Below are 17024 nucleotides of genomic sequence, written 5' to 3' on the forward strand. Positions count from 1 at the left end.
TCTTTGTGCCTCCTCCCAAGGGGAGGGGGTCACAATCCTAACCCTATTGGGGGAATCCTCCATCTGCAAGATGGAGGATTTCTAAAAGTTAGAGTCACCTCAGCTCAGGACACCTTAGGGGCTGTCCTGACTGGCCAGTGACTCCTCCTTGTTGCTTTCTTTGTTCCCTCCAGCCTTGCCGCCAAAAGTGGGGGCCGTGGCCGGAGGGGGCGGGCAACTCCACTAAGCTGGAGTGCCCTGCTGGGCTGTGACAAAGGGGTGAGCCTTTGAGGCTCACCGCCAGGTGTCACAGCTCCTGCCTGGGGGAGGTGTTAGCATCTCCACCCAGTGCAGGCTTTGTTACTGGCCTCAGAGTGACAAAGGCACTCTCCCCATGGGGCCAGCAACATGTCTCTAGTGTGGCAGGCTGCTGGAACTAGTCAGCCTACACAGACAGTCGGTTAAGTTTCAGGGGGCACCTCTAAGGTGCCCTCTGTGGTGTATTTTACAATAAAATGTACACTGGCATCAGTGTGCATTTATTGTGCTGAGAAGTTTGATACCAAACTTCCCAGTTTTCAGTGTAGCCATTATGGTGCTGTGGAGTTCGTGTTTGACAAACTCCCAGACCATATACTCTTATGGCTACCCTGCACTTACAATGTCTAAGGTTTTGTTTAGACACTGTAGGGGTACCATGCTCATGCACTGGTACCCTCACCTATGGTATAGTGCACCCTGCCTTAGGGCTGTAAGGCCTGCTAGAGGGGTGACTGACCTATACTTGCATAGGCAGTGAGAGGCTGGCATGGCACCCTGAGGGGAGTGCCATGTCGACTTACTCGTTTTGTTCTCACTAGCACACACAAGCTGGCAAGCAGTGTGTCTGTGCTGAGTGAGAGGTCTCCAGGGTGGCATAAGACATGCTGCAGCCCTTAGAGACCTTCCTTGGCATCAGGGCCCTTGGTACTAGAAGTACCAGTTACAAGGGACTTATCTGGATGCCAGGGTCTGCCAATTGTGGATACAAAAGTACAGGTTAGGGAAAGAACACTGGTGCTGGGGCCTGGTTAGCAGGCCTCAGCACACTTTCAATTGTAAACATAGCATCAGCAAAGGCAAAAAGTCAGGGGGCAACCATGCCAAGGAGGCATTTCCTTACACGATGTGTTCATGGTGTTTTTTTTTTGTTTTTTTTCTTCTTTTTTGTATACATTGGTACACTGCAAAAGGCTGCCTGATTTGACGCAGAACAGAATGACTACCAGTAAATGTACAAACGTATGTCGCACTCACAGAATTTTACTTTTTGCAATTTTAGATGGCAAGGAGGAAAACTTGTTGGAAAGACGGAAAGAACTGTCTCGAACTGTTCATCAGCTGAGGGAGTCTTATGAGTCGCTGATGGCCAGATTTCCAAATCTGCGATTTGAGTACAGGTAATGCACTTGGAAGATAAGTTAAGTTAATTTGAGATTGGTGCAGTGAGTAAACTAGATGGTCTAGTTTAAAAGAACTGCCCCCTTAAAATCTATAGAGAAAATTCTTGCATTACTTGTAGCTTAATTTATAAAGATGTATTCAAGTAAATCTCATTAAGATCTTGAGGATCTGTGCAACATCTGAACTCTACTACAGAGTGGAATAAATGACAGGCCTGTGTTTTTATGAGAATGAGAAAGTAAATTAGTACAGTTGTCTAGTGCTTTTATTTCACGTGGCTGCCTCCAAATGTGCTGCTTTAATAGTAAAATGTTTAGCTTAAAGTAGAGAAAATATGCACGAGCTCCTTTTGGCTGTAAATTGAAAGGCACTAACCACTGGAGTAATTGCCAGTAAAGAATGGTACTATGAGGTGGTGTAAATTGCATCTTTTTAACCTTCTAAGGTTCGGTTGCCCATCTAACTATATTTTTGGAAAATACTGGCAGATCTAGCTCTGTGTTGACACTCTTAAGAGCATCTAGACTAGCTAGCTACAACAAAATGTTTTTTTTTTGCCAGCACAAACTAAGGTTTAGCAAAAAACAAAGTCCAGACACAATTGTGACCTCTTTATACACAAGTAGGTCTTCCACCATATTTCCCAGAATTTCATGCCTTTTGAGTGGTAGCACACAGTGCTCAGTTTGGTCTCTTGTTGTGGAAGAATCTTTTCTTGTAGACGAAGTGTGCCTTTGTATGTGTAGCATGTGTGTCTTTTCCTAACAGACGATCACAAACACCCATCTTACAGTAGATGATATCCACAAAAAGGTAAGATAATTCACCACAAACTCCTTCCTCTACAGGGATCTGTGTAGCTAAGATTACCAAATGTTTGCTGCTAGTAGTCCCCTCCCATTAGTGCTATCAGGTTGGTGGCTTATAGCTACATCAATGTTCACCGCATGTTGGAAGCCGATACTGCCCTACTCTGCCTTAAAACATCTCCTGTTGACTCCAAAAAGGTACCTGATTGGATGGCACCATTATGTTGAACATTGCAAATGCCAACAGCCACTGACTGAGGTGAGGGCTGCTTACCAGTGACTACTGACTGATTTTTTTTTTTTTTTGTTGAATGCTCCCCATCTTCTCTTGGTAGTGTGAAACCTGCCATTATCGAAACCCTTATGCCTTTTCTGCAGTAACTGCAGTCTACCTGCACGGAGAAGCCTAGCGCTATCACACATGTTGAAAGGGACCTATGCCCATTCATTAGTGCAGAAGTGCACATAATTTACTTGCTTATTGCCGATCCATGTCACTGATTGTTGCTACAGGAGCACTTGTTGACAAAACTGGCTTCTCTAAAATTCACTTCTGGCTTAATTCTAAAGTAATTATATTACCTGGACAACAATGTGGGCTCACAGGAGCAGTGTTAAACATCATTGCTGTTACTAAAGAGGAATACCTCAGACTGCTCCCTTTAGATTTGCTGGATAGGTTGCTATTGTAGTGTTGTACAACAGGGCTTGACCGACAACAGTGTCAAAACCAAGGATGTGGTAGTTGTATCGAAGTAGCTGCACTGCCAAATGGTTATAATTATTTTTCCATTAAAGTCACCTACCTTGATTATTTAGGGGAACCGCTTTAAAACAATGTGTGCTGGATGCCTAAAACCAAAAGAATCACCAGGTTTGGGCCCAAACTGCTGGGGGTGTTCTTTGCCCTCACTTAAGCAGATCAAATCTTCTTTCATATGTTCATAAGTTTATCCATCTTGCTTGTCAGTTGCACTATATTCCTCTCAAGGAGCTTTTCCATCTGTATTTATTACATCAGAGTGTAGATTTTATTAGCTTAGTTAGTTAAAACCAACGCAAATTCAATTCAATGCATTGCATTTGTGAGCAATACATACACACAAACACATATGCATTAATACAGTTAGAACAGGCGATACAAACTGGCCGGGTGGGTTTGCCCCACCTGGTTTTCTTAAAACAAAGAGTTGAGAATGGATTCAACTTAAAACAGGAGAAAGTTGAGGATGAATCCTCGATTCTGATCTTAATTTTGCAGTGTCAATGCAGCATTGACTATCATCCCGAAGTCTGGTAGTGTTTGGTTAGACCTCTTACTGAATGTTGGACAATGACGCCACTATCAATCCTGGATTTGTGCAAACCTTTCAGCTACCGATTTGGCTGTATTTGACAGATTTATATGCCTGCACCATAAACTTTATCCCCCGGCAGGCAAAAGGAATCGAAGAGCTGCTTAGCCAGCTGATAACAGCTGGTCTGCAAGAGCATATGCCAAGGGCCGTGAAGGTGCATTTCAGAAGTATTTTCCTTTGATCCAACAGTGCAGGACGTACACAGAAAAGATGCACCAGGGACCCTTGTTTGTACCTACAAAGACGACACACTTCCGACCTAAATTGTTGTTTCCAGGAGGGAACCATACCTTTGGTGGCAATCGACCCAAAGCGCAAAAGCATAAATTGTCATTTCAGCGTTTTCCTAAAAAAAAAAAAAAGCTGATAGATATTCCTGGGGTCTGAGAACTTTGTATGAAGGTAGCACCACTCAGACATGTCGTCTTTTGGCAAGTATGTTCTTATCAGTGATGAGTGACCGGGTTGAAGCGTTGACCATACGGTAAAACTCCCCTTTACTCAAGCTCATGCCCCAGACAGTGTCCAGGCCCAGATCCTTTATTGAGTTATTAGGATGGTTTCCCTATGAGCCGATGATATTACGACACTGTTGTTCCTTGATTTCAAGCCAGCATAGGTTGCTTATTGATCCTATTTCTGCGGCTCGCAGTCGCCAGCAGAGTTTTACATACGCATTCTTGCTCTGGAATATAGTTTTTTAACCCAAATTCTAGGCGAACCTGAGCTGGTGAAGCGGAATTAGGAATCTGGAACACTGCTTTGTAGGCCTTTGTTTGAATTTGATTAAAGACTGCTGTTTCTTTACCCGGCATTGTCTCGGCCCCATAAGTGACTGTTTGCAATAACTGTGCTGTCATAACGGAGAGCAGATGATTGTATGATGGACCGCTGAGTTTTTGTTTTAGTGTCTTGAATCTATATGTCAGGGCTTGTGCTTTTGCTGGAGCAGCAACCAGGTGGGTTTTGAAGGACAGATTTGTATCCACCATGAGGCCTAGATATTTGTAAGTGGCAACGACCTCCACCTGGGTTCCATCGGTGAGCCATATTTACGTTTCAAATCCACCAGTCTGACCACTTTGGTTTTGTTCAGGTACAGTTCTAAACCTTTGACCTGGTGATGTAACCAATAAGTGCATTAATAGTTCGCTGCAGGCCAATTGGAGTTTGACTAAGAAGCACAATGTCATCTGCATCCATGCAGATGGAGCTTTTCCATCTGAAATTGTGCTCTGAAATACACAGAAAACTTGAGTTGGTGGTAAACTTGATAAATAACTTAACTGCCTTAAAGCCACTCTTGTGTTAAATAATCAGTGCGCAATTTGCACAACTGATTATCCTTTTGCACATGACAGCCTTTGGTTGCTTAAGATCCTTTCATTCTCCAGTATTGGATCTTTCATAGATTCACATGCTTGAATCATCCCCGTCGTCGAGGTGGGAGCCTCACGGTAAATTTAAATATATAAAAAGCAGTAAGTCAGTAAAAATAAAACCAGTAGGCCCAAGTAGGCCTCATAAGGTATTTTACAGTCTATCCACTTTGTTTTGTGAAAAGACCCAAACTTGAGTATCAACCAATCAGGATTCAGCCCCTCCCAAACACTCCCAACAGAGGCTGAATTCCCTCAGATTTTCTACCGCACGTCGTGTGAAGGGAGTCTCCCTGAGCTCTGCTCAGTTTTTTTCCTATTTTCTGACTGAAGATTGTTTTTTCTCTCAAGAAACTAGTTACAACTTTACTATGTCTGAAAAGGCAAAGAAGGGTCTGTTCAGAGACTGTGACAACTGTGGGAAGAAGAGACTACATATTGATGACCCCCACAAGAAGTGTATTTACTGCCTTCATCCAGACCATAAGGTGAGAGACTGCAAAATCTGTCGCACCTTTAGTCAAAAAACCCTCAAAGACCGAGAGGGTAGACTTCTCTTATGGCTGCAAAAACAAAAAGCCTTAGAGCATCCTTCATCAGACAGCGAAGAGTCACCACAAACTTCTCGCCCTCAAAAGAGAACAGGTGAGAGAGAGAGAGGTGCGGATGAACCACCAAGAAAAATACACAAAAAGACTAAACAAGTCTTAACTGAAGAGGCAGTTAAACATGGACCAAAAAAGGTTCATTCAGAACCTACTACGCCGTTACACCGGAAAAGCACCTCAAAGAAACCATCCCTGTCTCTGTCACCACAAAAAGAGTCAGAAAAACTCTTTTTGGTGAAAAAACAACCGTCGACGACCGCCCCGTCGACGACAGTGTCGACGGTAACAGCGACCACGGTATCGTCGACGTTCACAACACCATCCTCACCGATGATTATGACGTCGTCACCTTTGTCTTCGACGATTATTACTGCAAAAATCTTCAAAAGAGCTTCGTCGGCAAACACATCGTCGACAGCGGAGGCTTCCTGGGTTCACAAATCATCCAGGGCACTCCCATCTACGCAAACTACGTCGGCGAAGCGACCGTCGTCGCTAAAATACCCGTCGACGAAGGGACCGTCGACTAAGGAAAAGACGCAGTCATGGACGGAAGCGTCGACGAGAGACCCGTCGACGAGAGACCCGTCGACGAGAGACCCGTCGACGACAGTACAGTTGACGACAGTACCGTCGACGAGGGAGCCGTCGACGAGGGAGCCGTCGACGAGGGAACCGTCGACGATGGATCCGACGATTACCACAGCATTAACAGTTTACAAACCTTTGGACATTTCATCAGCTCATTCCTCATACCATCATGAGGACTCCACCAGATTCTTACCCCTTTCCCTTATTAATATAGGAGACAAGCCATCTGACATTTTGCCGATGCATACATCACCAAGTAAGGTGCTGCCATACCCACCGCAACATCTTTTAGACGATGAGGATGAGGACGTTCAAGGCATGTTTGGGGCAGCTAGTAGCCCGTCCCAACTAAATGTCAAATGTCAAGAGTTTGATGAAGAAGAGGATCAACATTACCAGCATAGTTATGCTTCAACATCTTATCCACAGACAAACCAACCATCGCCTCTAGCTATGCCTAGCACATTAGTGACAGATTTACAACATATGTTGAAGGACTACTATAAAAGGTTCCCACCGTCAACTCAGTCCACGCCACCTAGACCTCAGAGTTACCAGCAAGCTCAAACTACTAATGTTTCCGAAACGCCTCAGGCTAGTAGACCTGTAACTAGCCAAGCTCCGGAAGCTTACCTCTCGTCGGACGACGAAAGGGAAGAGGGCGAGTTAGCAGATTCAGCTGCTAGTGAATGGGACGACTATCTCGTTCCCACACCATCTCCACCTCCAGCAGCTCCAGTGGATTCTCCTCCAGAAGACATAGGAGGTTTCCATAATATCATAGAGAGAGCGGCGAAACGTTTTGGCCTGGAAATTGTTTCCCATGAAACTGAGTGTTTTTTGTATGACTTTAAAGAGCCATCAAAGAGATCTGTAAGAGCCATACCTATTGTGGATTTTTTGTGGCAGGAGGGTTTGAAGGCAATGAAAAACCCGGCAACAGTGCCTTCACAAATGCCAAGGCTAGAGAAAAAATACAAGGCCCCAGATGATTCTCCGGCCTGTTTAGTCTCACAACCGAAACCTGACTCGGTTATATCACAGGCGGCTCAACGACGATCCAAAAACCCCTCTACACCTATTGCGTCTCCCCCAGACAAAGAGGGAAGGAGACTAGACAATATTGGTAAGAAATTCTCCTCGGTTGCTGCAGTAACGGTCAAAGCGGCAAATTCCCTCGCCATCCTGGGAAGATACGATCGGCAGATGTGGGCAGACATGTCCGTTTTTGTAGATTCACTGCCAGAAGATCTCAAGGTGGAGGCAAAAAAGGTCTTGCAGGAGGGAGAAAGGGTTTCCGCAGAGATAATAGACAGTGCAATAGATATTTCCCTCACTGGCTTTCGACAATTAGCTGGAGCAGCAGTCCTGCGCAGACAAGGGTGGCTTAAAGCTACTTCATTCAGACCAGAAGTCCAGACTCGTGTTCTCGACATGCCCTTCGATGGAGAGAGTTTGTTTGGCAAACATGTCGATGATATGCTGCAGGCTATCAAGACGGATACCGATACGGCAAAATCCCTAGGTACCCTGCAATATAAAAAACTACCTTTTCGTGGAGCAAGGGGTAGAGGTAATTACTCCTTTCGAGGTGGATACCAACAATACAGGTCACAATATACATCTTCCTCCACAGGACCAGGACATCAGCACCATCAACAACAGCAGCATTATCGATTACCACCAGCCGCAGCTTACAAACATCCGGCTAGAGGAAGAGGAGCTGCCCGAGCAAGAGATACAGGCAGAAAGCAATGACCAGCGGATAATCTCAACACCTCCCCAATCAATATTGAAGGTCGGAGGTCGCATCAATTCTTATTTCCCCAAGTGGAAGGCTATAACATCGGACAGATGGGTACTAGATGTGGTGACCAGAGGTCATACTCTGGAATTCATCCAAACACCACCGAGTGTCCCACCATCGGGTACACCGCCTCTGAGGTTGAGCCAACTTCTCAGGGAAGTAAGGATAATGCTAACAAAAGGAGCAATAGAACCAGTCCCTTTATCTCAAAGGAACAAGGGATTCTATTCCCGGTTTTTCCTTCTCAAGAAACCCTCAGGAGACTGGCGCCCCATCCTGGACTTGAGAGCACTAAACAAGTTTCTAAAGAAACAATCGTTCAGGATGGTAACGTTGCAGGATGTCCTGCGTCTCTTAAACACGGGCGATTGGATGGCATCCCTAGACCTCCAGGATGCTTATTTTCATATCCCCATATATCGCAACCATCGCAAATTTTTAAGGTTCAGGGTAGGAAGTATGCACCTCCAATTCCGGGTTCTACCATTCGGTCTCAAATCAGCCCCCAGAATCTTCACAAAAATGCTAGCTCCAGTAGCAGCACATCTTCGCCAGGCAGGTATCCAGGTCTTCCCTTACCTGGACGACTGGCTTATAAAGGCACCCTCAAAATTCCAAGTAACAAATCATATTTCCTATTGCCTTCATTTGTTACACAGCCTGGGGTTTGTAGTCAACTACCAGAAATCTCAGATATACCCCAAACAAGAATTGAGTTTCTTGGGAGCAATTTTGGACACAGTACGCAGCAAAGCGTACCCATCACACGAGAGGAAACAAAAGTTAACCTCGTTGGCAAACAACCTATCCAGAAAAAAGTTCGTTTCAGTCTGCATTTACAAATCATTGCTCGGAATGATATCATCGTGCATTCCGCTAGTCCTAGATTGCAGACTCCATATGCGACCCCTGCAAGAGCAATTGGACATACAATGGACACAGGTCCTCGGCTCCTTCGAAGACAAGATTCGCATAACGCCTCTAATGAAGAACACTATGAGGTGGTGGGCGACTCCAACCAATTTCTCAAAAGGGCTGTCTTTTCTTCTTCAAACACCAAGTTACATAGTAACAACGGATGCCTCTCTCGAAGGATGGGGTGCACATTGCCAGGACCTGCAAATCAGCGGAATCTGGAATCAGCAAGAGAGCCAGCTCCACATCAATTATCTAGAACTCAAAGCAATACACTTAGCTCTAAAAGCTTTCTTGCCAAAGATACAATGTTCAAGCGTCTTAATCCGGACGGACAACATGACCAGCATGTTTTATCTAAACAAGCAAGGAGGCACAAGGTCCCTACAACTCTCGCAACTAGCCCAACAAATTTGGACATGGGCCATCAAACACAATATTTCACTAAAAGCGGAGCATGTGCCAGGACAGATCAATGTTCTAGCGGACACCTTGAGCAGGACAGTAATTCCTTATCACGAGTGGGAGCTAGACCAGAAAACTCTCAATGGCCTGTTTCTATTATGGGGCAAACCGAACTTAGACCTATTTGCCACTCTCGAGAACAAGAAATGCCAGTTCTACGCAAGTTGGCTTCCCCAAAAAGATTCGTGGGGGAATGCGTTTTCGATGAGATGGTCAGGAGTTTATGCCTACGCTTTTCCTCCGATCCCGCTCATTCCGAGAGTCATCAGAAAAATGAAGACGGAGGGGTGTCGACTTCTACTCATAGCTCCCAGATGGCCCAGACAAATATGGTATACGGAGCTCCTCATGCTCTCCGAACGACCACATCTACCACTCAGACAGAGTCCGACTCTTTTAACGATGCACCAGGGACAAGTCACACACCCACATCCGTCGTCTCTTCATTTGTCGGCTTGGCTCCTGAACACAATGAATACTTAAATCTCAAAATCTCCCCAGAGTGTAGAGACATCTTAGCAAAAGCTAGAGCTGACACTACCAACAAAACCTATAGACTTAAATGGAAACGGTTTTGTGTTTGGTGTGCAGCGGAAAATATACATCCTTTATCTTCTACTCCGGAACAGATACTTCCATATCTCCTGCTCCTGGCAAAATCAGGACTTGCATATTCTTCCATACGGGTACATCTGGCGGCAATCTCCAGATACCGCAGATCACCAGATAAACTCTCTTTGTGTTCCACAAGAATTGTCAAACAATTTATGAAGGGCCTTTTTCGGGTCTTCCCGCCAATTAGGAAACCCCCGCCTCTATGGTCATTGAATGTTGTGTTGATGCAACTCATGAAAGCTCCTTTTGAGCCGATCCACAAAGCTGACCTAAAATTCCTCGCATGGAAAACAGCGTTACTGTTAGCTCTTACTTCGGCAAAAAGAGTCAGTGACATTCAGGCGTTCACCATCAAACAGCCGTTCCTCCAGTTTACAAACTCAGGTGTCATCCTGCGGACAAATCCTAAATTCATTCCGAAAGTTCCCTCAACATTTCATTTAAATGAACCAGTCATCTTAAAAACCTTTTTTCCAAATCCGCAAACAGTGGCGGAAAAAACATTACATTCTCTCGATATTAAAAGATGTTTAAAGTTTTATCTACAGAAAACTCAGGCCATCCGCCAGTCGGATCAATTATTTGTAGCGTTCGGCGGAACAAAGAAGGGACACGCGGTGTCCAAACAGACTTTAGCAAGATGGATTGGCCTGGCGATTCAATTCTGCCATTCAAAAGCAGGAAAGCCGCTCCACACCAAGGTGAGAGCCCACTCTACAAGATCGGTAGCCACTTCAGCGGCACTCTTTGCAGGTGTACCACTACATAGCATCTGTAGAGCAGCAACATGGTCCAGCCAACACACATTTACAAGACATTACTGTCTAGAGGAGACAAACCAGGTCGATACAGCAGTGGGACAAGCAGTGCTGAGGCATCTATTTCGTTAAGGTGAGCCTCTTACACATCCCACCACCACACTCGAGGTATGGTCATTAATGGTTCATTTTCTTCTACTGTTTAACGTGTCGTATTCTCCATAATAATAGCATAAACTGTGTCAGGATTTCTGGCCACACACATTTTATTGCTTTTATATTCGTATGTTTGTGAATATAAATATAATTATATGTAAGTGCATATTTAAAACTGAACTAATGTGAATCACATCAGGTATAGAATTACGATGGAATTACAGTCAATGTAATTCAGTAAGTAAGAAAACATTACTGCTCGTTACTCGGATTCAAGCATGTGAATCTATGAAAGATCCAATACTGGAGAAGAAAATTAGTTACTTACCTGTAACTGCAGTTCTCCAGTATTGGTATCTTTCATAGATTCACATGCGACCCACCCTCCTCCCCTCAGAGGCTCCCCTATTATACAGATATTAAACTTCACACTCCTAATAGAAAATCTGAGGGAATTCAGCCTCTGTTGGGAGTGTTTGGGAGGGGCTGAATCCTGATTGGTTGATACTCAAGTTTGGGTCTTTTCACAAAACAAAGTGGATAGACTGTAAAATACCTTATGAGGCCTACTTGGGCCTACTGGTTTTATTTTTACTGACTTACTGCTTTTTATATATTTAAATTTACCGTGAGGCTCCCACCTCGACGACGGGGATGATTCAAGCATGTGAATCTATGAAAGATACCAATACTGGAGAACTGCAGTTACAGGTAAGTAACTAATTTTCATCGTTTGATTTGAACTACTTGTTGGGATTGACAGAGGTAATGGTACTTGTGGTTGTAGTGTTCTGAGCAAAAGCATATTGGGATCAAAAAGAGAAGACACTGAAAATGCTAGTGTTTCTTACAGGTTAATCATTCTTATTTAACATTCAGGTATTGACTATAGAAATGTATTTGGATAAGGTTTCTCCTCCAGGCCTTAAAAGTTATGTTCTTGAAGTTGGTAACCATGGCTCTTGCAGTAGTTTCTGCTATGTGATCTAAAAGGACAGATCTTTTACATTACCTTGGGTGTGACTAGATTTCATTTGAAATTGAAATGTATACATTTTTTATTGTTTTTATGTTGTCATTTCATGGTGTGTTGCACATGTGTTTCCTTAGCCCAGTTTTTAAAGTGAAGGTACTAGAACTGTGAAATCCACCTAGATATTTACATGTTGTAATGCAAAGTCTCATCAGTTTTTTGTAGTCCAACATGTATTAGTGGTGGGATGAAAGTAGGAAGATTTTAAATATCATTATTTTGTAACAGTCTGCTTTTGAAAAGCATGCCATTTAAGAATACTTAAATGTATAGTTGCATGTGATAATGAGGAGGTGCAGTTTGTGCTGTTTATTGTATTGTTGGATTTTAAGTGCTAAATGATTGTGATCCTTTAGCGATAAAATTATGAATTGGCTTGTGTTGTATACCATCCTTACTAGTCAAAGGAAGCACAGACAATATCTGGACCTAAAATGAAGTAGCATCTACTGTGCAAAAGACTTCCTAACAGTTGTGGTGAGCATTATTGACTGCTTGTCATCAGTTTGTTATTTGGAATGCATATTTTTTTTTTGCTATGTAGATTTTTATCCTTTTTCGACTCCATGTATTGGTTAATTAGCCTCAAGCACTATGTCTAATATATGATTCATTTTCTGCAAATCAGCCTCGAGAAAGGCATCCTCTGGATTGCAAAGAGGTTAATCTTTATCAAAGTAGGTTTTCACTACTCTAGTGTGCAAGTAGAACTTCATAAGACTGTAGAAGTTGTTATGAAATTGGAGATTTATGGTCTCAATAATGGCAAGGCTACAGGAAATAGGCTGTTTGTTCAATGACATTTATAGTTGAAGGAAATAATACATTGTGGTCGTAATCAAGAAAACAAGTTACCTCGCACTCAGAATACTCCTTGTACATTAATTTGTTTGGTACTCTATAGATTTGCTTGTTTAAAAGAGAAAAAAATGTGTCCTGGCCTCCATTAAATGGCAGTGCGTTCAACATTGTTGTTTCACTAAAAGCATTCTCGCTGTTAGCAAACATGTTTCCGGAAAACATTCTCCACTAACTTGGTGGGGAACTATGAATTTGGTGTTCAGTTGTAAAATGCCTATATGGTGATGATCTTATGTATGCTAGTGTTTTGTAATTATGATTTGTAATTAATATACTACTTTGATTCAATTGTAGGGATCCTGAAAAGAACTGGGACTCGAACCGTGTTAAGGGGCTTGTTGCTTCTCTGATCTCTGTGAAAGAAATATCTACAGCAACTGCTTTAGAAGTGGTAGCCGGAGGACGCCTTTACAATGTTGTGGTTGATACAGAGGTAGGTACTTTGACCATATAACTTGCAGGACATATCTACCTGTTTTTGAATGAAAATAATCTGATTGATAAGGCACAAACGCTTTAACTTCTAATTTAATTTTTCTGAAGTGGTGCCAAGTAACTGTAGCACCTTATCTTTTTCCTAAGACTATATAGGAAATGAAGCACATAAGCCTCTATTTGCACAAATCTTATCTAATCTTCTGTCTTGATGAAAATGATTTTTTTTTTTATGTAGGCAGAGGTGTGTTTCACTGGTGACCTTGCACTTTGGGTGAGCAAACTATTCTCACTCTGTTAAATTGACCTTCAGTCAGTGGACAGTAACATGGCATTGTGCAGATAGTTTGTGAGTAGACAAGCATGCCTACAATGATATCATTCTTTGCCTTCATATCACTTTTCAAAAGGTATATCTTAAAGGAGAAAGTGATATATTCAAGGAGATCTGTGGTTTCTGTCTGTTACAGTTCTGTTCTCATTTCAAATGAAATGCAGTTCTTATGTTTGCTAATAACCTTTGACCTGTTAGATGAATGTTCATGGGATTTAGCATTAACTTAGCCCTCCACCTATGGTTTTCAAATTTGGTCAGTATTGGTCACTATGATTCAAAGTTACTACGAGGAAACTCTTTTTAGGCCTGTATGTTTGGAGTCAAGGGAAGTTACAGGTAGAAAGGTTGCGTCAGGGAGGTAACATTAGGTCATCCTTTGAGTGTCCTCTGTCTCTGGCTGAAGGTCAGGTTTTCTCTAGTGGGTGGTCCTTGCTCAGTACAGAAGGCTTTTGAGAAGGGGAATGCTGCTCAGTCTGAGAAACCTCCTGCAGATAAGTGAAAGATGTTTGCTGCCTCATATGCTTGGGCTCTCTCTCCCTATTATACTTTCCCCAGCACAAGCTGCAACAAAGACAGGAAGTCTAGTTTGTCATCAGTAGCAGTAATGTAAAGAGATTTCTCTGACTCCACAGCAAATACACACCCATGAGTATTGCCTATACCCCCTCCTCTTTCCAATTCTTTGAGGGGAGCGGGGCTTAACACTGGACTCTTTAGTCTGTTGCATGTTCTGCGGCCACAGATGTCATGGCCCCTACTTTAAGCCCCTTTCTTCACCACTCCATCACTTCAGATTTCCCCTCTAGATTTCCCACTGTTTGTAGGGAGGATGGTGCTCCAGTCATTCAGTCCTCTGTGCTACTGAAATGCTTAAAGCCCACAATCACCCACCCATCAGACAAGGGAAGCCACATGTACTTACACTAAACCATTAATGGCTTTATCCTTAAATGCATCAACACCTCTTGCTGAGCCTGAAAGCATCCACGGACTGCTGACAGCCTCAACTCCTCTATCAGTGGTGTCTTGCGCCTCCCCCATGCCTCAAATCCTCATACAGGCTGAGGTAATCTGCAAAAGTAGCACTAAGCCAGCTTTGTACAAGTCTAGAGAACAAATATGAAGTACTCAATGAATACAGCACCCATATTTATGGCAACGCTTCAGGTCAGTCTGTTATGGCAGGTCCCTAAAGAGCAAGTTTTCATCCTCTCATTGTGAAGGACCAAAACGTCAGGAATTCTATAGCAAAAAGATATATGGTTCTGTCATTCAGGCATGCCAGTATCTGTCCATTCATGGTAAAGTACAGACTACAAGTATTGCAAAAGCTTGACTGCTACATCATCTTTGTCCCAAGCAGGGATTGTAGATTTGTGCTTAACCTGGGCTAAGGACAAACTTAGCAGAAACTTGTGATGTCCACTAACCTCTTTGATTGCAGGACCTTAAACCTTAGGCTTTCCTTGTGTTGAAAGCATCCATTTTGACTGTGAGAAAGCCTTTGTCCTTGAGCTGGGAACTTTTTCATATTTTCCAAAGGAATACTCTGCCACAATCTTTTTTATTTTTATTTTCTTTTCTTTTTAGTCTTCCAGGGCACTTCAGTATTTTGTGGTTACAGTTCTGGTGGCTGCCTTGTCTTCATAAGGTTCAGAGTCAAGTTCAAATGGAAAGGCTTCAGGTGAAGCACCTTACTGTTGCAGCTGGCCCTTTTTGCAGGGTCATCCCTAATCTTTTTGCCTCCTTCCTAATTTTTTGAACAGTTTTTGTTGGCTTTAGGATTCTGGGCACTTCACCACTGTTAAACAGTGCTAAAGTGCATATGCTCTCTGTTTAAATTGTACTGTTGATTGGTTTATCCATAATCTGCATATTTGAATTACTGGTAAGTCCCTGGTAAAGTGCACCAGAGGTGCCAAGGGCCTGTAAATCAAATGCTACTAGTGAGCCTGCAGCACTGGTTGTGCCACCCACATTAGTAGCCCTGTAAACATGACTCAGACCTGCCACTGCAGTGTCTGTGTGTGCAGTTTTAAACTGCAAATTCGACTTGGCAAGTGTACCCACTTGCAAGGCCTAAAACTTCCCTTTTACTACATGTCAGGCACCCCTAAGGTGGACCCTAGTTAGCCTCAGGGGCAGGGTGCAGTGTAAGTTTAAGGTAGGACATATTCTAGTGTGTTTTATATGTCCTAACAGTGAAATACTGACAAATTCGCTTTTTACTGGGCAAGGCCTATCTCTCTCATAGTTTAACATGGGGGCTGCCTTTAAATATCCTTAAAGCGCAGATTCCCCTTAAGAGCAGATACAAATGTGGAGTTTAGGGTCAATGAACTCCCAATATAACAATATATCTGTTATTGAAGTTGGTTTTTAAATTGTCTGTTTGGAAATGCCACTTTTAGAAAGTACGCATTTTCTTGCTTAAACCATTCTGTGACTCTACTTGTTTGTGGTTTCAGTCTGGGTCAGTTTGGCAGTTGGGCTGCTTTGCACCTCTCTGGACAGTGACACAAAAGGGGTGGTGGTGTAGCTTGCATATCCTGATGATGGAGGTTGTCATTCACACCTGAAAGGACTGTGCTTGCCCTCACACAATGCAGTCTCCGACCCCGGGGTGTGTGTTTGGGGCCTGGCCTGGACAAGGAAAGATCTGTCAAACACTTAAGACTTTGCTTTGAAGTTTGCCAACTTCAAAGGCAGACATGGGTATAAGAGGAAGACCCAAAACCCCAGACTTTTAGAATCTTTCTGATATTGAGAGGAACCTCTACCAAGGAGAGGCGCTGAAGAGCTGGAGGAGGAGTACTCTCCCTTTGATGTGCTGCTTTGCTGGACTGGCCTGCAGTTGCTGCTTCAGCCTGAAAAGAGTGCAAAGGGTGAACTTTGCTGTGTGTCCTGCTTGAGAAGGTTCTCCAAGGGCTTGGAATAGAGCTTGCCTCCTGTTGGAAGTCTCAGGGACACCAAAGACTTAGTTTCCTCGACCTGCAGCACTGGGAACTGTGTGTTTTTTTGCTGTTCAAGAGGAGAAACCACTGCACCGTGACCTGCCGACGCTGCACGGAGTCGCATTGCCCCACTTCGCACCGTGACCCTGGTCTCACTGACTGTGTCATCAGATGACTTGATCAAGCGACCTGTGGGCCCTGCACCCCGGCATCACTTGCTCACACCGCAGCTTGGGCCTCCCTGACAACAACGCTCATGATGACACCGATTCGTGAGGGTCATGAAGCACCATCCCTTTCTGCACCACTGGCTTGGGCCTACCGACAACAGCACTTCAGCAAAAACGCCGCTGCTGCCTGCACCTTGACCTGTGGACACCGCACGTGGCACCACCCAGCTTCATACCGCAGCCCTGGTCTCACCAATGCCGCTGGATGCCGTTACCGAATCGCTGCCTGCATGAGACCTGTGGGCTTCGAACGTCGCATCGTCCCGCTTCGCACAGCAGCCCCGATGCCAT

The 17024-nt window shown here is 43.8% G+C and overlaps 1 protein-coding gene across 1 annotated transcript in view; it reads left to right on the forward strand.

Moving 5' to 3' along the window:
• The window catches only part of SMC2 (structural maintenance of chromosomes 2), a 348380-nt gene that overhangs the window by 147702 nt on the left and 183654 nt on the right, over positions 1-17024 (forward strand). Inside the window, exons 12-13 of the mRNA XM_069238504.1 lie at positions 1301-1418; positions 13072-13210. Coding sequence (XP_069094605.1) covers positions 1301-1418; positions 13072-13210 — 257 coding nt within the window. The remainder of the gene's footprint in view (positions 1-1300; positions 1419-13071; positions 13211-17024) is intronic.

Source organism: Pleurodeles waltl, chromosome 1_2 (assembly GCF_031143425.1).
Source record: "Pleurodeles waltl isolate 20211129_DDA chromosome 1_2, aPleWal1.hap1.20221129, whole genome shotgun sequence".
NCBI classification, from domain to species: domain Eukaryota; kingdom Metazoa; phylum Chordata; class Amphibia; order Caudata; family Salamandridae; genus Pleurodeles; species Pleurodeles waltl.